Source organism: Empidonax traillii, unplaced genomic scaffold, assembly GCF_003031625.1.
Source record: "Empidonax traillii isolate 1590-97213 ecotype Southwest subspecies unplaced genomic scaffold, ASM303162v1 scaffold62:size2133460, whole genome shotgun sequence".
Classification (NCBI taxonomy): Eukaryota; Metazoa; Chordata; class Aves; order Passeriformes; family Tyrannidae; genus Empidonax; species Empidonax traillii.
The window spans coordinates 235,969-257,255 of NW_020955255.1; the positions used below are offsets into that span (position 1 = coordinate 235,969).

Here is a 21,287-nt window from a genome sequence, read left to right on the forward strand (position 1 = left end):
GTTGCTATTATCAGGGTGAATTGTCCCAGAAATCTTGTTGAGTTTGACACTATAGTTGTTGTTCTATTGTGTGTGTGCCAAAGGTAGTGGTGATGAAACCTTTTAACAGTAGTCAGTGTAGATATTGCAATGAGTTCTGATAGTATTTATTATGTGCACTTGTGATCACACGGCAGCATGGCCTAGGGAGTCCTTCTGATCCCTGCAGCTCTCCAGGGAGACTGAACACCTCTCACTGAGCTCACAGCTAAAAGCAAAACACAAAGATGTTTTAGCTCATCATGCTATGAGCAAATGGGGAAGATGGTTTGTGTCTATTTCTGTTGCTCCAAAATATTTTAGTATAAATATCCAAATACTGTAGTGCTTGATGACCAAAAGCATACATAAGTATCCATAAACTCTTTCTCCAGATAAGCTTGAGGAGAACTCCCATGCTTACATTAGCTTATAGGCATTTTTCAAATTTCTGTTGGCATAATGGTTCTCTCTTGATAATACAGTCTATTAAAGGAGATACAATGAAAAAACAACGTTGTTTCACACACAGAATCACATACCCTGGAGAGTCAGCTTATAAAAAACCTTAAGCAATTTTTTTCAATGCCAAGCAGTTGAATTTGCATTCCTGTCCTACTCTTCTGCTTAAATCAGCTTCTAGGGGACTGTACAAGAACTATTTCTGTTTGAATGCAAACTATGATCACCATGTCTAATGTTCAAATAAAATAATACTTAAATACGTTAAGTGGAACAATATATTCAGTGTGACCTCCTCAATCATACCTGTTGTAGGTGTTACAGAATCAAGGTGTTAGTAACAATCAAGAAGATCCTTTGCAGCGAAACTCCCTCAAAGCTCGCCTCGTTAGGTTCTTCTCCTGGATATCAGGAACAGACCGTTTCGAGCACCTCCGCATAAGGCAATAAACGTATGTGCGCAAGAGCGCACCTGAGAGAGCGTGTGAGAGAACCAAGGCAGATGCAGTGTGGCAGCAGCGTTCTGTGCAGGTCTGCAACGTTTGAAATGGGGAATTTCACTTGAATGCCTTTTTTTTCCCCCCCTAAAAATGTGATTGTCTAGTAAAAGCATAAAATCTACTGTGCCGACTCTGAGAATTGTTTGATCAATTATGATTTGCCTGAACTATTACCATAGTATTTTTCTGCTTCTTTTAACAAACTCTACTGTGGAAGGACTAAAAACAGTTTTACAAATTCCTATTTTCAAAAATGAAAAAATTTAAGGATGATGAATATTTAATATATATATATAATGAAAACTGCAAGTCATAAGAAGTTTGAATGTATTTTTTTCAATGCTTAACATTATAGCATTGCTTATGAACAGAAATTAATTAAAACTTAACAGATGATATACAGGTGTGGATCGTTTCCCCAAGTGACCTGCACTCAAGGCTTAGCCTTTAGCTTTCCCTTTTTTGTTACGGTGTGAGAGCATGGTTATGATGCATGCTTTGCTCACCAAGCTGATACTGTCTATTTAGAATGGATAGTACAAACACTGGTGGGCACAGTCTGTGAAACTGCTGCCATTGAGCAGACCCTCAGCATTTCTAATTCTTCTGAGTACTGTAGGGAAAATAATTTCCCATGGAGTTGGAGAAACTGAGATCTTGTGCATGTTTTCCGCTTGTCTCCTGCATCTGTGTGCATCTGTTTGCTGACAGTAGTTAGTATCTCACTCTGAACTTTTTGACAGTAAACCTAAGCAGAAGTAAAAGAGTTTAAATGCAGTTATTGAGGGAAGGATGCTGTTTGTTTATTTTTTTTGTACTGAATCTCAGCAAGGCTTATTTATAATTTTGCCTGAGACGATAATGTGAAAAACCATGAATAACCAGACAGCTGCATGAATCTGTATCAGTGATTCTTGCCATCAGCAAGTGATTAATTTTGACCTAGTTATGCATCACCCTGCTGAGTCCATTGGAAATGAATTGACAGGCCTTTATGAAGGTCCAAATCAATAGGTCCGTGATCAGGAGCTTAGCAGTTCTTTTTGAGGGTTTATTGAGGAAGGGAGATTTTCTTCTGTTACTGTGTCCCATGCCTCTGCATGTCCTTCCAGGCATGGGGACCCACTCATTTTGGGTGTATAGCTGGCAGGACTGTGAACCAGATTCTACTTTCCTTAAATAATAGTTACCCAGTCCTGAATTAATCTCACATGAAAGAGCAATTGGTTCTCTGCATCATAGACAAATGTGTGTCACTTAGGGAAAGGGATGGCACATAGCAGGACTTGAAAGAATTGATTAAAAAAAGAGGAAATTTTTTTCCCTCCAATTCTTTGTTTTTAGACCATCTTACTTATTAACAAAGTGAATAATTTTAGACTGATGATAGTTTAAGTTGACAGGGTGACTTTTCAGGTCCAAATAAGGACAAATAAAGTAAATACTATGAAGAAAACGTCATAATAACCTCACAGCAACTCCAGAGTCGTTGAGTTTGCTCGTATATCGTCTTTTGTGTACTGAAAACAGAAGATGGCCAACCAACCAAAATGCTTTGCATTCTTAATTTTTGTTTTCTAATTAGGAAATGTAATTTTCCATTTCTTCTGCAGAATCAAAATCTGCAAGCAGTGATATTTGTTAATATTGTTCACTGAAAACATTTTTCACAGAAATTTGCACACTTTTTTCCCTAATGCTTCTTTAAAAACTGCTTATGGTTTAATAACTGCTATTTATTTAAAATACACTCATTCTGTTTTGGAGAAGAATTTATATAGATGCTTTTGATAGTGTAGATGCTTTTGGTAGTATTCTCTTATGAAAGCTGTCGTAAAATACAGCAAGAACATTGCTAGAGCTAAAATACATGTTGTAGGGGAGGTGGAAGACAGCTTCTCCTCCTCCTGGACACAGTACAGTTACAGCACAGTGAGAGTGAGAGAGGGAGCAAAGCTGACAGCCTGGCTTGGAGAGGGGGGATTAAGGGACAACTCTCCAGTGCTCCCAGTCATGGTATTTCTGTTCTCCTTTTTGGAATGTGCAAATCAAAGATGCATGCCTGCCTCCCCCTGCACAGACTGATAGACAAATATTCCGACAATTTAAAGCAAAACTGAGAAATATAAACTTAGGTAGTGTCCACTTTTTCTCTCCAGCACTTTCTGTGCTGTGTAATAAAAAGATTTTCTGAAGGACTTCCCTTAAGCAGAAAACAGGAGGTCCCACTCTCCCCAGTTTATCCACATAGCTCTTCCTCTTCAGCTTAGGCCTCCTCTCTTCTGACTTTGGTCTGCTCCAGGAGGCAAAGTGATGAGAAAAATCTGCAGTGCTTTGCTTGGTATTTTACCCCGTGTGCATTTTTGTGCTGGGGAGCAAACACATGGCCTAACATCCAGATTCTCTTGATTAATTTTACACATTGCATGTTTTGTAAAAAATGATGGCAGTCAAGGTTGCTGAGTGCCTCAAGGGAACATACACTTCCTTTGGATCCTGCACATCACTGTGCAGTTGAGATTTGTTGAATGTTTGCAGTCACTTGCTTAGGTTAGAGTATGAAAAAGTAGCAAAGCTCTTTGGGATGCTGCAGTTTCACTGTGTAGAGTCCCACACAGTATATTCACATTCTGATACACATCTTTGTATTCATAAGGATCATCCCATTGACAGAAAGAGGAAAATGTTCTTACATAGCAAGTGAAGAGGACACTGTAGTGATTCTGAAAAAGAAATTTTCAATGTGGTTCTCAGCTGCCGAATGCAATTTGCTTGCAGCATTTTGCAACTTGATTCAGGGCCATCGAGCTCAGGGGGAGAAATTATTCTTTTAAAAAATTAATATTAAAATTTTACATACACTGAAATAGAAAGTTATAATCTGTCAGAAATGGTAATTTTAATTTCTAGGAATTTTGTTTTAAATCATGAATAAGCTAACTCAATTATTCACATCGTTACTTCATTTAAAAAAAAAAAATCCAAACCATCTAAAACTAAAATATTGTAGAACCATTGCACCTAATAACTTTGTTCAGCATTCTTCCCACCCAGTCTTTCAGTGGTTTACAAAGAATTGCCTTGAGAGTGAGAGCACTGCAGTGAAAACCAGTTTTATTTGCATTATCCTGCAACAGTCTCCAAGCACAAGGCTACCTTTAAAGCTCAAGAGGCAGAAATTATGGTGACTGCTGTCTATCTGTGTGGTTTTGTGGTTTTTATCTGTTTGTTTTTCCTTTAACTTGTAGAACCACATCACGGCCTTTGCAGAAGTCACATGATGTTGATGCTGATGTGTATTCACTCCATTGGACTTCATCTCTTTTCACAGCCCACACATGATATTTGCAGTGTATCAAAAATAAGAAATTTTTAAAAGTCCTATTTCTGACTTGATTTTTACATCATTAAAATGATACCAACATTTTGAAGAATTCTTAAATATTAGAACGTCACTTTACTTTCTAGCAAAAATATTAACTGTTTACTTTTATGATGGAATGGGACAAACTGAGCACTAATTATAATACCCTCTATTTTGGCTTCTCATTGTTTTTAATGGTTCATATACCTATTCCAACAGTACTTTGTATTTTGATTTAACTTTGATTTTTAAAATCTACATTTTTAATTGAGCATGAACATGTTTCCATTTGAGGTGATTTCAGTGTATAAAAACTAGACAAATATTATGTTCTGTATGAAGATGCTGTTTGCACATTGTATTACGCTGTATTCCATGTAAGATATCATTCAAACAATATGTTATATGTAAGACTGGTGCTTCTGCTTTTGAAGAGAAAAAATGCCAATTTTTACTGTAATAAGTATTGTATCATAATTAAAAGTTTATTTATTTGGATATTTTCCTGACATAATTGTAGTTGAATTGTTGTTTTGTAGTTCTTGAATGTCTTGAATGATATATATGTATCTAGGTTAAAAGAAATGAAAATAATATAGCAAGTTTGATCTTTGATATATTCTTTATTACTAATGATATCCCATGAAAGGTTAAGGGCTCCGTTCTTAGCTTAGCATATCTGATGGAAGCCATGCTGTTCATAAGTCATTTAAACAAATTATTTAAGGAAACCTGCATCTTCTCATGTTTGTTGAACTCTCTGATACTATGCTGGGAGTACGGGTGCTAAGATAAGAAGAGGGTCACTGGCTTAGTGAGAAAAGTGCATCTAAATTTCTACTCTCCATTTTCGTGGAAAACTCATGGTAAAGCCAAAATAGCATCATTAATTTTCTTCAGCTTGAGTGACCAGGACAGGCAGACCTTCTAGAAAGCTTTCGAACTGTGTTTATGTTCCAGGCTCTTATTCTTGGGTGAAAAAAAAAAATCCTTTGCCAGTGTGTGTGGTGGTGATGAATTGATTTTTCCTCAACATCAGGCGATGTTATCATAGCTCTGTTATCGCTATGAATAATCAGATTGGGTCTCCCCTTAAAAGGATAGTCTTGATGACTATAGAAATTGAGCATCAAATGGATTGGAATATTGTAGATGGTGAAGACATTCTTAATGTCTACTGGAAAGTTTTCCTTTGGCAACAGCTGATAAAATGCTAGCACTATAGAAACATTGAAAATACTGTTGTTCAGTGCAGGCTATTGAGCATTTTAGGCCTTAAATTTTCTACAGTTCAATGTACTTCCTGTGCATTAATCATTGTTAGAGTATGTTTGAAACGTAAGGAGTAGAAGCAGGTATATTTTTTTCTATGATGAATTTTAATCATTCCCATATAGTCATCAGGCAATGCCAGTTTTTTACTTTTTGTTTTAACCTCTGCTTTCACTAAAATTCAACTACCTAAAGAGTGCTTGGCAAACAGGGCAAGGCCAAGTCATCTTTTAGTGCAATAGAGCATTTTTCACTAAGTCATTGTGCTAAGCTGAGAATTAAGAGAATGAAGAAATATATCAGTGGGGAGAAAAATCTTAGATTAGAGTCCTTAGCTACAACTACAATACTTAGGTGATTGAAAATTCACTTTTATTAGACTATCAACTGTGTTTACAAAATCGTAGTAGATCCAAAGTTTGTATCACCATGTTAGGCACACTCACCCTTCTCTTAGTCTAGGTAGTTAGGGTCCAAGGTACTAATGATTTCTCTGTGTGCAGATTTAAATGAAATCTTCACTCGTTTTTGCATGGTAGCAAACCTGCATTTTTTATATCTGATTTATAAGATTACCAAGAGATTCTTTTATGTTAAAAGAGATGACTCTTTTTCAGTGTACTGTATATCATCAGCTTGTAACTGGTCTCTTTCTCAGGATCTTTCCCAGTCAAATATTTGGGTTAAATTTATCATACTATCTCTGTGAACCAGCAGTGAGAAAAAAAAAAAAGAGAGACACTCTGCTGTATAATGTATTTTTAAATAAAATAATTTTTCATTCATATATAGTGTATGTTTTTTAGATATTTGCTTTAGATATATTTTGGTTGATAGTGTACATACAATGAAAGTTTGATTTTTTTGTCAAGTGCATTTGGTGATATATTTTCACAATTAGCCAGGAATCCTCACAGTTGACTGCCTTCCCTTAGAGGTGGTTCTGGTGAAATTGAAAAGCATGAGAGGCGGAGCTGTATTGCAGAGTCCGCAGCCTGCTGGTGAAGGAGTCTCCCCAGGATGTGGACCAGCCAAGCTCCAGACTCTACTTTGATTGATTTTCACAAGTGGCTCACTCATTTGCTCACTCACAGCTGTAACTCTCCACTGTCCTGAAGCTTGGGCCTTCCCTCTTCCATTCTGGACACGAAAAACCTTTCAGGAGGAACATTGTGCGAAAACAAAAGTAAGTTGGCATTTTCTGACTAAAATGTCTTTTTGGTGGTTCCTTTTAAAAAAATCCCTGTGATGAGCCTATGACAAACAAGCATCATTCCTCATTCAGGGAATATTCTGGTGCTGAGTGGTTCCTACTGGAAATGGGGTGGTTGAACCATTTGATTGGTTTTGAATGCAGCTGATTTTATTATTCTTGTGGACCTTTTCTGTCTGTACTTCAGTGAAACAGCTCTGCTCTATTTATAAATGAGATGTTTAAGAAGCATCTCTAATGCTATATGCTGCTGTGTTCCTAAAAATGGAATTTCTAAGGCATATGGGGACACCAACTGGGCTCATATCCATACCATTCTAGACTCTTTTATATGTATTCTGCTGTTCGTTAATAATCATGAACTACATAAGACATACGGCAATAGCACCTGGGCTCATATCTCTTCAGCTTTTAAAAATGTTCATTTTAACACTATGTATTAAAAGAAGATAATGTTGGTATTTTTCAGCTGAAATTTTCTTTGCTGTTTGCTGTTGCCTTCTAATTTTTTTTGCTGCCCAAGATCACAGTAAGTGCGACAGTCCATTTGCACATTATGTTAGCAGGGAGCTTTTTATACTCTTCTGAAGTCTAATTCTGGTATTTCTGAGGCTTGCCATCAGAAAGCAGAGTGCATTACATTTTAGGAGCAGATAAACTGGGTCTGTTTTGATCTAATACATCGCTGGCCATCTGCACAGCTTTGGCCTTGGGGACACTCAGGAGCATTTGCAGGCAGAAAAGCGAGCAGACCTCCAGACCTCTCAGCCCTGCAGCACGTCCCTCCAAGCACATCAAAAGCATTTTTACCCATCTCTGCCTCTGACAGCTGACTCAATCCCAACACACCGGATTTTCCTGCTGTACACCAGCATGAACACTTTTGTTCTCCCCTCAAGCACCTTTGAGATGCTGGACAGATCAGGCAAGATGCCACGTCCTCACCCCGGAGTGTACTACAAGCACGACCGCAGCTGGAGCCAGCAGCTGCCCACTCCTCACTTGGACAAATGGAAAGGTAAATGAGGACCAAGTATGGTTCCAGCTTTTGGTCTTCTCCTCCACTTTCTAGGCCTTTTGGTTTTCAGGGGCTTCCACAAGGGAAAGTAAAGGAAATTTTTACAGTCTCTCTGCCCACTTGAACTTGTGCTGCATGCCTAGGGTGTGAAAGCTTTACATTTCCTGTTGGCCACTAGGGACTTTCCACTAAAACACAGTGTTGCCTTTTTGTCATTCTTTCCTATGTGAGGATGACTGGAAAAGCTTCTTAGAGTTTCCAGGTTTGGCCTGTTGTTTGGGGAAGAAGACACTATGAACACTCCAGAAATATCCCTGCCAGAATGGGAATCGGAAGCCCTGGTGTGACTGTGATAAGCTTGGTGGTTTCCTCATCACTCACCAAGGTGCCATGCCAAGGTATGACTCTAGTGGGCTTGCTATTGATACTAAGCTGCCTCATCATGAAGCCCTAGTACACTTCCAACGCGGAGGATTAGGTACTTGGTTCCCTGCTCAGTACTGGACCTTGTTCTTTCTCTTTAAAAAATCATAAGAAGAGCAGCATATCATAAATGAAACTTGTCCCCTATGTCTGCTGAATGCTTTCCCAGACAAGTTGGTGGTAAGCTAGCTGTCATTAAGGCTTCAAAGATGCTGAGCTTCCACTTGCCTGAAATGATATCACGATCCAGGCACGTTTGATGATCATTCTAGCTGGAAGCACTAGAACTGGCTAGTGCCTGGGCTATAACTGCAGTTTTTCTGAAGATGATGATGACATCTAATTCTCTGCCTATCATGTCCTTGAACTCAATTTCTTCCGTTTCAGTTGTCAGCTTTTGATACTACATTTTGCTGTGAGATGTGATATTCACATGGCATAAGGGGAGCATGGCTCTGTTCATGCACAGACCATTTTAGATACCCTTATGTGCCTTCTAGTCTGGTTTGTTGTCACTAGCTGTGTAAAACATTTGGAAGTAGGTTAATCTAATTGAATTAGGACAATATAATTCTGAACAAAAGTATACCCTCAGAGGTTTTATATGATTCTAACTAATCCTCGGTAAATCTCTAGCTAATTCAGATAAACCATCCTGAGTTGTCCCCTGTGTGAACAAGTCCCAAGCCTTTTTTTTTCCCTCAGACTAGCTCTGCTTTTGAAATATCTTCCCCTAGTGACTACAGCCAGAACAGTGTGCAGCAGTCAGCTTCCTGCAGTGGTCACATCAGCAAACTAATCACCTATCTCTAAATTGTGCACGTGCCAGTGGCTTTATTAGTACACTGGGTGCAGAGGACTGCTCTTCTGCTCTGAAAGTGATTTAGAATGAGCACAATGCTAATATCTAAATGTGAAATTACTGAATCCATCCTCTAAGATGGGAGCTTCAGTAGAAGCTCCAGTACGAAACCAAATTCTTTGTGCCAGTGTTCTCATCTGACAGTAGTCAGAGCAAAATAAATGAATATAAGAAACCAAATCCTTTTTCTGACAAATCTCTCCCTAAATACCGGTGTTGTACCTAAATACATACTCTCTTCAGCTACAGGGAACTTGTAACCTTGCTAACAGTCTTTAATGTGGTTCTGAATGCGAGATCCTTGAGTTGTGAATTCCTAGGATTGCTCTGAAGTAGGCAAACAATCCTAAAAAGAGAAGTAAACGTGTCTACAACTTTAAAATTAAAACTAGAGCTACAAAATGAGAAGGGCATGAATTTCAGAAGCAGGGGAAAAGCCTTCTTACACACATTAGCAAGTATGCCAATTTGAGATAGATTTGCATTATTTTTCTAACATAAAATATTAATACTTTAGTGAGTGGCATTTCTTTGTTTTTGAAATACTGCAGTAGAAGAGAACTGCTGCTCTTAGTCTCATGTTACTGCTAAGAAATCATCTGCTGTTTCATACTCTTTTGCTACTGTTGCTTAAGGAAAAGCAGCTACTGTTCTTTCCTTAGCAACCTCTATTTATACAGTAGCAACTGACAAAGATAGGCTATTCAAATATTCTAAAAATAAGTCTGATGTGATGAGAAAAAAAAGTGCTTATTTGGCAAAACAAAAGAAAATGTCCTTTGGCTCTTATTGAAGACAGGGGACTTGAAGCTAATCCTAGCAGGAAACACCAGGAAGAAGATAAGACCCTGGCCTTTTGGCAGTACTTTGTCATGTTGTCAGGATAAGGTGATAGATAACTTTGAGATTAATATCCTTTTGTTTTTTTCCCAAGAACTTAGATAAAACATTATAAGGATGTAATCTTGGAGCATATAATCTTCCAGAGAGAAACAGAGAATGCCACTAGTTTTGTATTATGATTATTTTGTGGGATCACTCTCAAAGACAATGAACACCAGCCCAAAAGAGGGGGAATAGAAAGGGTAAACAAAGCTGTGATTGTCATTTGGAGGGTGAGAGATTTCCCGTGCTGCATCTTTTCAGGAAAGAAACCCAGTGAGTAAAGACTTGATGTGGCAGAATTCTGTCATCCTGGGTCTCCCATGGGAATGCTGCTTGCTGATAGTGTGTATATTTCAGTCGATTAACATTTTGCTTAGAAGAACAGGTAATCATGGGATGTTTGATCTTTAGTTCTTTGCCAACTTAAGAGAAGGTGATACTCCCATGGCATTGGACGCTATGCTACTGCTTTTTATTTTCTGTCTGATGACTTGGTTTCTCTGCATATTGAAGTTAAAAGGCTGTATACTGCATTTTAATACAATTAATAAAATCAAATTTTTCTTTAGAAATCTGGTGCTCTGCATATAAAGGTTAAGCAAATCTCTCTCATGGATATAATTTCTTTTGAAACTTTGGATTGTAAACTCCCTTCTACCTGTATACTGCTATAAAACTGAAACTAAAAGCTTCTTGTGTTTGAGGGGAAGAGTCACCTCTACAGGCTCAATGGAAGAAATATTAGCTACAAGTCTTGAGCACTTGCAGAAAGTACCACAAGAGTTTGGCCTCTTATGGATGTCTTTATGATCTGCTTGATCACAAGTCTGTGTTTTGATTTTCCAGTGTTCCACTCACTTCACTATGTTTGTGGTTTTAGTTGGAAGGAAGATTGCTGAGAAGGCTACCTGTCAACACAAAAGGGAGCTACTCAAACTTCTTTATCCTCACTGGCCTTCAGTATACCTGCTCCTTTTGTTATATGGCTCTGTGGTCTGTCTTCACTTTCCCACTCTGCTTCTGGCATTTGTATGTCTTAGTGGATGTTACATACTGCTGTGTCACATTGGGGAATAACCAGGAAGTGAGCTGGACTTTGGCTTTTGCCAACATGAAATTGCTTTTTCAGATGCAGATATGAATATAAAAATAGAAAAATGTGGCATGGTGCCAATTATTTTAATGGGAGCAGAGCAAGAGCAGAAAATGACATTGTTTCAGAAAAAAAATGAAGAAGTGTTGGGAAAAATTTTATAACAAATGTGAGATAATCTGAATACAAGTGAAATTTTAAAGGATATAATGTGTAGTGATTTTGTAGACAGTGAAAGCAAACAGATCATTCATGACAATGTAGGTCCCACAGGCTGTGGTCTGACAGTCACGTTTATGGGCACAAATGTGGCCCAAGTTTGTGATGATTCAAAAGTTACTTGGAAACCCAAGATGTTCAGAGCTATCTGTATCACACCTTCTGCAATGTAATAGGAAAGACAACTGGTCAGGGAAGGACTAGTTACTGCTCTTGTTGATTCCGATTTGTGTAACTCCAGGTGGAGGTGAGGGGAAGGAGGCGGGGGCACTGTTCCTATATCATTTTATCATTTGCAAATTGGACCATATGTTTCTTAATTGTTTCAAATGCATATGATATTTGGGAGCAGCATTCTAGATATGACAAATGGCCCTTTCCAAAGTAAGTGTCTTGTATGGAGCTACTAAAAAAAAAAATCAACAAAGATGTATGTGAGAGAACAGGAAAATCCCAGTCATCATCACTGTCTTCAGCTACCTTGTGTACCTTCCCCTACCACTGCTGTTCTGTAGCTAGAGCTGAGATACGCAACCATGCTCCCTCCTACTCGGGTGAAAGGACACCAAATGTCTTCAGCAGGACAGGACACTGGGGGAAGTTGGGCTATGGTCTTAGTTGCTGATGAGTATTGCATATTTGTATTGTTATATTGGTATCATTCTTCCTCACAGATTTATTTAGTTGTTACAAGAGGCTGCGAGCTCATGTAGTTAGTGGTTAGCCCTGGAACAGGAAAAGGTTCTTTCACTTGCCAGATGGAGACTGGAATTACCATGTGAGTTTCATCAGCTTTGTTTCCCAGAAGCCTTAGGATGTTCTGGCATAGTCCTGTTCCAGGACAGTGTGTTGTCAGAACAGGCTTTCAGTTTGCCATTTCTTATTCCTTGAGTATGAAATAATGTGGTTTCCATTCATTCTTTGTAACAGATGACGTCTTTTGTTTTCGTTTGTCAGTTTCTTACTCTTGATTACTTTTTGAACTTATTCACTCTTCCATCTTGGTCTTTTATTGCTCTTATTTGCAGATGGCATGAAGAGCTTTGCAGAATACATTAATCTATCTTCAAAAATTTTCCATTTGCCTACAATGCCATTCTTCTCTGCTGAGTTTAACACTTTGGCAGTGTTTAAGCATTTCATCTCCCTCATTGTTTGATGTTGATTTGCAGTTTAGCATTTGATTTAGAATCTATCATAGACAAATAGGCAGCTTTGCCTTGCACTTTTCAACACCTTGGCTCTCGTCTCTGTGTGGCAGGGGTGGAACTGTGAAGTTCTGCCAGATGCTGTATTGTTGGACATAAGTGCTGGTTTCAGTGCAGAGGTATAGGCAAGGAGAAATGTGAGACTTTCTAGAAGCAAGGAGAGACGTCCCAGTCTGGGCAGCAGTGTCCTTGTGGCTCTCCTGGCACAGACACTCATGAGACTCAGGAAACTGGCACAGGCACGTGTCAGAGTGGTCCTTTTGGAGCCTTGCTCTTGTATTCAGTGCTATTGTCACAATAACAGCTGTATTTTGCTGTTTTGCCAATACACTTCTGTTTCTGTGTCAGCAGGGTCCAGGTGGAGTGAGTAATGCCAGAAACAGAGACCCCCCAGTGTTTTTCATTTTCTGTTGTCTACCTCTGTGTGCAAATCCACAACATGCTGCTCTGTCAGTGCATGTGTCACCTCATCTGTTTTCATGTACATCCTTCAGGTACAACTGACTGTGTTATTACCAAGGAATCAACACAGTATTGACTCTTTTCCATTGTCTTACTCCCTCCCTTTATTGACTCTCCTATTACTGTTAGTCCCTTTGACTTTGTTTCTGTTACACAACACAAGTAATGTTGTTCATGACTGTATTTGCTTTCTGGCTACAAGGGTGATGTGATTTATATCTGTTAGACTGTAGATTCTTTGCAGTATGAATTGTCTGGGTCTGCAAGTCATCTTATCAGATGGAACTTTCATCCCAAATGGGACCTTTAAATGTCATCCACATCTGTAGACACTTTTATTTGTCTAGGAGACATATGGATCCCACTGCTGAGCACAATATTTGCAGACCTAGAACAGTATACATGGCACTAGGATGCTCCAGCCAGCCTGTAAATATTAAAGAGCAGGCCAGGATATACGAGCATCTTGTATGCTGCTGAAGACTTAAAATTGGTATTTCTGTGAAAGGAGAAAGGCATGGAAAACAGGAAAAAGGAGTGTGAAGTTTATATAAAGATTTTAAGAGCTATTTAGATACTAAGATTCTGAAGGAGAAAAGTTGCTTGCTGAATATCCAACTGGGATAGAGTTAATTTTTTTCCTACTAGCTGATACAGTACCGTGTTTTGGATTTAATATGAGAATAATGTTGGGAACACACTGATGGTTTAAATGTTGCTGGGAAGTTCTTACTCTAAATCAAGGATTTTTCAGTTTCCTCTGCTCTGCCACTGAGCAGATGCACAATAAGCTGTGAGGGAGCAGAGCTGGGACAGCTGACCTGAACTGGCCAGAGGGATATTCCACACCATAGAATGTCATGCTCAGTATATAAACTGGGGGGAGTTGACTGAGAGCTGCTGATCGCTGCTTGGGGATGGGCTGGGTATCAGTCAGCAAGTGAGCAACTGTATTGTGCATCACTTCTGTTTTTTGGGTTTTAGTCCTCTCTCTCTTTTTTAGTCTCCATTATTCTTGTTATTGTTGTTGTTATTATTTTTTTACTTTATTTTAATTACTAAACTGTTTTCTTACCTCAGCCCACAGTTTTTGCCTTTTTCCGATTCACCTCCCCATAGGGCCGGTGGATCTGTGGTATTCTCTTGATGGCTGCGGTTAAACCATGATAAGCACATTAGATGAAAAATTACGAAAAAAACCACACCTCTACCAAAAAGGCAGTTTTCCAAATATTTTACTGAAGCAACAGTCTAACCTCAAATAAATGCAAATAGATTTCTGCCTTATTCTCTGAGACTGAGCCTTTTGCTGCGCCATCCCATGCAGGAAATTGCAGTATATGATCAGTGTACAAAAGTATAAATTGACTATATTTATAGATTATATTTATGTAACAGGGATTTGTTTTCTGACCTGCTGTTTCCTGAATGGAGCTCATCAGGATCACTATGAGCAATCAAGTGGAGTTTTGCTGAATATGGGTGTGCAGCCAGGACTTGCTGATATCAGCTAGATAAAAAGCAGCTTGGGAGCTGGGAGTGATGGCTACTGAATCCATCATTCACTGATTCCCTTATTACATACTCATGCTCCTACAAAGAGATATTATAACCAAATCACTCAATTTATGACTGAGCAATAGAAATTTCCACTGTTGTTAATAGCATTACAGTTTCTAATTACAGCAGTTGAGAGGCTTCTAGACAAACAGTCAATTTACGTGCAGTTTGACTTTAGGTATCAGAGTCCTCATGTTTCTCACTGCTCATTTATTTCTGAAGAGGTCTGGGAGGAAGATTTGTTAGGCAGAGGGTGAGGGAACATCAGGAAATTAGTTCTACAGCTGTGTGAGTGCATTTTCAGTAACAACATAAGGCTCCATTTATCAGATAAGGTACTCAGCTTTGCAGGACTCTGTAAGGCGCCATGGGAGGATTCACACTTATCATCTATTAAAGCAACTGTTCGTTGTGGTATCTAAAAGTAAAATCATGGTAAGAGATCTTTTTTTCATCCTGGTTTAATCCCCTGCCCAGCCCACAGATATTTCTGAAGCACTTGGGAGACTCCAGAGAAGTGAAAGTTCGGTTTGAAGGAACTGAGAGATTTCTTTTCTCTCTGTAATAGTTGTGTTCTGCACCTTTTAGTACCTCACCTGAGAGTTAGCCTAATGAATCCAAGCTTGGGAATTGGAGATGCAAGGTCCTGCCAGTGGAAGACCTTGGCTTGAGTTGGCACATAAGTAAACCACTGAGCATTCATGGCAGGCAGTAAAATTATAGAATGCACATTAAATTTTCTTGAAATGTTAAAAAATAATGCATTTCTCCTTTATGTTGATTTACTGGTACTTTTAGGGAAAAGACTGAACATAGAGGAAACACATAAAGCTTTACTTCCTCAAAACGAAAATACAATTTAATAGTTTTTTTCCTTTTCCTGACTTTCAATTTCTTCACCTAACACAATCCTAAAACAATTGAAATAAAACCCCCAAGTATATGCTTGATTATAATGCTTTAACAGATGTATAAAAACAGCAGGTGATTTTGGTTTTTGACCAAATACTGGATATTGACCAATGTGGTCACCCAGGTAATGAGAACACACTGCTGTTCGACTTGTTTTTCAGCCAAAACAGCCAATTTGATTCTTATGCATTATTTTTGGTAGCAAAGGACCTCGTCCCTTGTCTGGACTCCCTGACTGTAATTAAAGACTGCTTATTGCCTTGGGGAACCTACTTCTCTGGAAACTTACTCTTTTCAGCAGAAAGAATAAGCTGTTAGAAGTGAGCACTGCTCATTTCTGTTTCTCTGTTCTCCTGGTCTTCATGTCTCAGCTAGTATCAAAGAAGTAGGACATTGCAGGCAACAGCAAAAAGAAGATCTGAGTCCATCTTTCTCTTCCCCTATTCTTCAAAATTTTTATTTTAAAGGTCACCTTAGTTGCAGATGTAAGTTTGTAGCTGTCTTGTTTCCTTTTCTAAATGGAGTTTAGCCTGAGTTGTCATCCCAGATCTTAGCCATTTGGATGAGATCTGTAGTACATTTTGTATTCTGGCTAACCTCCAAGTATATTCTGCTTGGCTTAATTTACTCAGTGCCGACTGATAAAGTTTTTACTTCCTGTTCTTCAGTTTGGTATAGCTGTGCACCACTAAAAGAGCCAATCCAAGGTAGTCACTGGACAAAAACGGTAGTGGTTGAAAAGGCAGGCTGGGGCCAGGCAAACAATAGCCAGCAACACAGTGCTGGATGGTGGGCCTCACTGGCTCAGGGGATATTGCTGTCAAGGTCCTTAGAAAACTTGCACGAGGATGATGGATGCATAAAAGTGCGTCTAGACTGTTTTTTGAGCGTGAAATTTGCCTCATGTTTACCCTGTCTGGAAGCACTTCCATGAAGCATGAAGGAGAATTGTAAGGAAAAATACTGCAAGGAAAGCTCCATCTGTGGGCGAGAAGAGCCATAAATTCATTTTGAAAGGCATGTAGTAGTTTACTAGGTTTCGTATTTCCATAATCTGTAGCCTACTTAGCTATGCCTTTCAGGGTTTGGCTGAAGTCTGTTGCAGAGATTTCTCATACCTTGGTATCTGTCTTTTACTGTATAAAATAGAATTAAGAATAGTGAGATAAATACATGAAATATATTGTTATAAAATGTGAAAGAACAAGGGGATAGATGGGGAATACAGAGCTGGAAATATAGAAAGTATGTTTTAAGCAGGACATTCAGTCTGGAAAGCACTACACATAAGAATGAGTAGCCTGTGCTTTGGAAGTCGTTCTTCGTAGAGAAATCACGTTCTGATTTACATTTTTTACAGAGTTGTTCTTTATTATTTTGTAAACTCGAAGTACTCTAAGTGCTTATAATAAGTTGTGTTACTTCTAAAAGTGTTTAAGTGTATTTGATAGCTATTTTTGTACTGATAGATCTCCTTTTGATTACTGTAAACTTGTATTTAGGCCTGAACAGATGCTAGTAGAGCTGGCTTTGTAGAGCCAGCTACAGCTACAGCTGACTTGGGCTTTTCCAAACTGTTCATAGCAAGTTTACTTTTTGCTGTCTTTGGGCCGAAGTTTTCAAGTGCATTTTAACTTTCAAATGTTTGTATTTTTTTCAAAGGTATTTACTGCCCACGTCTACATGAATGTGCTTATGTCTGGATGAAGCAGTCTAATATTAGGCTAAACACTTGGATTTGAGCTTAATGTGCTGGCAGTTAAGAGCTGATGCTGGGATGATCCTACAAGGGTCAGCTTGAAAAGCTTCATTTTTTTGCTTTATGCAGAGAAATATGATTGTATAGGGTACTGAGCTATGAAAATACATTACTGTGGGACAGACACAGTGAAGGGCTTCCAAACATGCTGAGGAGCTCAGCTTGAGGTTTTGGATTTGTCTCAAGCTCTTGATGAGCTCATTGGACACAGCCAGCAGGAACTGAAAGCAATGAGTGCCTCATCACTTACTTAGTGGGGGCAGAGGCGGCCCAAACAGTCCGTGCAGAACAGATTAGCCTGGAAAGATTCCCAGGAATGAAAGTGTGAAAGCAGAGATTATATCTCACTTCAGAAGGCTGGTGGAAAAGGCAGGCCTTGAATTCCCCTTCCAGCATGTGCTCTGAGGACAGACATGGCAAGAAGTGCTCTCCCTAATGGAGTGGCCTTGCTTCTTCCTGCTGAGGTGTTCGTGCTGGTCGCCGTGCCGAGGCTGCCCAGCCAGCTCCTGTCAAGCCATAAAATAGCCTCTGCAGGAGGCTATTTCTTTGGGCCAAGAAAAGGTGCTTATATACCATAGCTGAGGGATTTGCTGTAGAAATTTGTAGAAATAAAATGTCAAATGCTTTAGTTTGCAGTGGGAGTTCAGCAGATTTTCTCTGCCTATGAAAAGCACAATCTCTGCTATTCATTTCAGAATTTAAGTGACAGATTATGGGTTCTGAAGAGCCCTTTCTTGAAATCATAGTTTGCGGATTTTTAAAAACTATTAAGTTTCATATTGGAAGATTGCTTCTGAAGCAAAGAAATCTTCATTTCAATTCTAGTGTGTATTAAGAGATTTCCCACGCTTACAGGACAGCAGGAAAGAGCTGGGAAACCTGGTTCTGCAGCATACAGCCATCATGCACTTAGCACATGTATTGTAGGAACATTTCTGCCCCAGAAAGAAAACAACACAAGGCTTAATTTGCCAATATCTCTGATGTTGACTTGAGGCTACAAGTTTAGAGAAGTATCTTTTGGAAGGAGGAGGGTAGAGAAAAGAGAAAGTTTAGAGAGCTGAGTTGTTTTTTGGCAGGTAGACTGATGGTTGGAGGTTTTGGGGGTTTTACACCTGTGGAAACCTGGGCAAGTCACTAGAAAGCAAAAGCCTGTGACTTACACCACAGCTAGTGAGCAGGCATCTGATAGGAATTACTGGCAGGTGGTTGACCCTTCAGAGGATGGAGAACCTTTTGTGCCTTGATTGCTCATACATGACAGCATGGATGATCATTCACATTTTCCCAGTGCCAGTTGTTTCTCTTAATGATAAAATAAAGCTCCTACAGGCAGGGATGCTGATTTTTCAGGGCCAGATTGCTAAGTCTTGTGATGCTACTGAAAAGTTGATATTTAACCTGCTCTGTGGATTTTGACCACTCTATCAGTTTCCAGTGCGTCCCAAGTGGTTGTCACATGCTGTCATGATTCAGTCATGGAAAATGTTTTCCACTATTTTTAAAATACATGCTTAAATGTAATTTGTTAAATGAGGTCCCTACCTCTTTTTGAGATCCTTGAGAAGTATGTTTTGGTCCAGGGCAAATTTATGAAGTTGCAAACAACAGAATAAACAATTTTGAAATGAAAACGCTCTCAAGTATTAACTGAGAAAACACCAATGGTTCTGCTGTAATAAGTTTATCTTTGTGCCTGCACTCTGTTAATGGAAAAAAATTACCAAATTGTCTTTATGACACAATTATGGCATTTCCATAATTTCCATCCATATATTATGACATTTCCATCATTTCATTGCAGAATAATGCTCCCATGTTAGAGAAAAATCTGTGTGCTTGCATTTAAGCATGAGAATGTTTCTCTGATGTTCAAGAGTTCATTTTAGAATGAAATTTTACAGTGTTTACCACCATTCATTCATAGAGCCTAGCAGGCTTTTATTAAAAATAATTTCTAATGTGTTTGTGATGATTTATGCTTCTTTTTCCAAACAACATTTAATTTAATTCAGATAAGCCTACAATGGTTAAACCACAAAAAAAAAAAAAAAAAGTCATACAAAAGCTGAGCTTCTTGTGTAAAGCAATTAATATAATGAAATTCCTTCTGAGATTAAGGGTAGATCCTATATCTATATATAATTTTTGTAATTTTTTCAGGTAACAAGTTAAACTCCACAAACTTTGTTAACATATTTGAACTTCAGAGTTTTTGTGGTTATCATTTTCTGAATTTTCTGCAACCTACCCACTGTGTTGTAATACAATATTAATAATACATGATATTTTAATTTTATTTGGCAATGTGTACATATTTCAAATGAGGGAAGAACAGTTCTCCAGCGCTCATCAATGATTCAGTTCAGTGCTGCAGAGCGTACTTGCAGTTCATCTCCTCTGATATCATCTGCAGCTGTTACAATGGTGCATTGTACATTTGCAGACTGAGATGACTGAGAAACAAAAACAAGATTTAAAATACTTCTAAGTAGTAAATAAGCAAAGAATTATGTTCATCATGCTCTTTGCTGCAGATGCTTTTTTCTTTTACAGGTTACACCTCAGGGCCTACCTAGTAGTTTATAGATAATAATATCCAATTAAACTATATAATTTTCCTCCACACATCACCTGCCTGAAACAGTCTGGTGGGTGAGCAACCAAACAGAGCATGTGGAGGTTTTGCTTTTGTTGGTTCAGTGTCAATAGATTCTCTCTGGTACCAGATTGCTGCCAAGTGAATAATTTTAAAAATTATTTATTTATTTTTTCCTTTTCTTCTTCAGGAGTTAAGAAACAATTTAAGGGTATTGGGAGTAGAAAGAGCTTTATGTGCTAGAATTGATATGGGGAAATTATCCTTACTCAATCATGCACTTTTTCCAGCTATTTCCAACATATTACTGAGTATTTATTTTAATGGTTATTGCTGACATTTGTGAGTACTGTGTACTGTTCATAACCATTTCCATGTCCACAGTGCACCCTCTATGCATGTGGGTGTTACAACAGACTTATTTCACAGAATATTCTGAGCTGGAAGGGACCCACAAGAAACTTCAAGTCCAAATCAACTCTTAAGTGAACGGCCATACAGGGATCAAACCTGTGACCTTGGTGTCATTAGCACTGTGCTCTAACCAGCTGAACTAATCTCAGGGTTATCTTCTTCTCTGAAGGTCATTTTGGGCTTCTGAGTGCTAATTTTTCTACTCTGGTGATTTCTTCTGCCTCCTCTTTGCTCCTGCTGTGTTTGGAAGCAGACGTGGGCCATGACTCAAGCTGTCACCCATCCGGCTGTCCCCTTGTCCTGCCACAGCAGTGCAGGGGGTGTCTGCCATTCAGTGAACACCCTCCAGCTGCTCCTGGGGGCTTGGAGCAGTCCTGACACTGGCACTTCTGAAGGAGAAGTTATTGTTGCAGTAGGAATTGTGGCCCCTACAATGTTCATTAGACAAAATACTGTATTGCAGAAATCACCTTCTGTTGGGAATAAGGATGGTTCAGAAAAGTTTCTGATGGAATTGCAAGTTGAGGTTCACCCTTTTAATTTCTGAACTTGGAACTGGGCACTTTATAGCTGTCACTCCCTGTTGTGCGTATTTTGGGGCAAAAGTCTTTGTTCTCTGAGGCTTTTCTCACTAGGGTCTTATTTTGGTGTTAAACAGTATTTACAGTTTAAACTGTTCAGATTGGAAGTGAGCAAATCAGGGAGGTGGCATTGTTTCCCCTTTCTGCCAGACTAAATATACAAACATTTTATTGAAACAGATCTGTGGTTTTGAGTTGCTTTGTCAAAGTGGTTTTGGTTGGTAATAAAATACAAACCGAAGTTCCTTGTAACAGGATAATAATATTGCAAGTTTGGCAAATGTGATTTGCGTAGCCAGAAAATAGTGTGTGGATCATAAACAACTAAGGAAAATAACATGAATCCTGACAAGGTGTAGTGTAGTGAATTGCTATTTCTTACACTTTGTTTTCTTTGCTAGACAGAATTCCTTCTAATATTGAAAACTATAGAAAACTATTTTTTTCAATAGTGGTGGGAGCA

General features: G+C 38.7%; 1 protein-coding gene across 4 annotated transcripts in view; it reads left to right on the top strand.

Moving 5' to 3' along the window:
• Positions 1 to 21,287, top strand: part of PLPPR5 (phospholipid phosphatase related 5) — a 151,958-nt gene that overhangs the window by 106,941 nt on the left and 23,730 nt on the right. For 2 of the 4 annotated variants that reach the window (XM_027879923.1, XM_027879924.1), the window contains one exon: positions 4,229 to 5,438. The exons of 1 other annotated variant lie outside the window; for it this stretch is intronic. In XM_027879923.1, the coding sequence (XP_027735724.1) occupies positions 4,229 to 4,261 (33 nt within the window). In that variant the 3' untranslated portion in view covers positions 4,262 to 5,438. Of the gene's footprint in view, positions 1 to 795; positions 933 to 4,228; positions 5,439 to 21,287 lie in introns of those variants that run through there. One more of the 4 variants, XM_027879922.1, reaches the window with a different exon arrangement.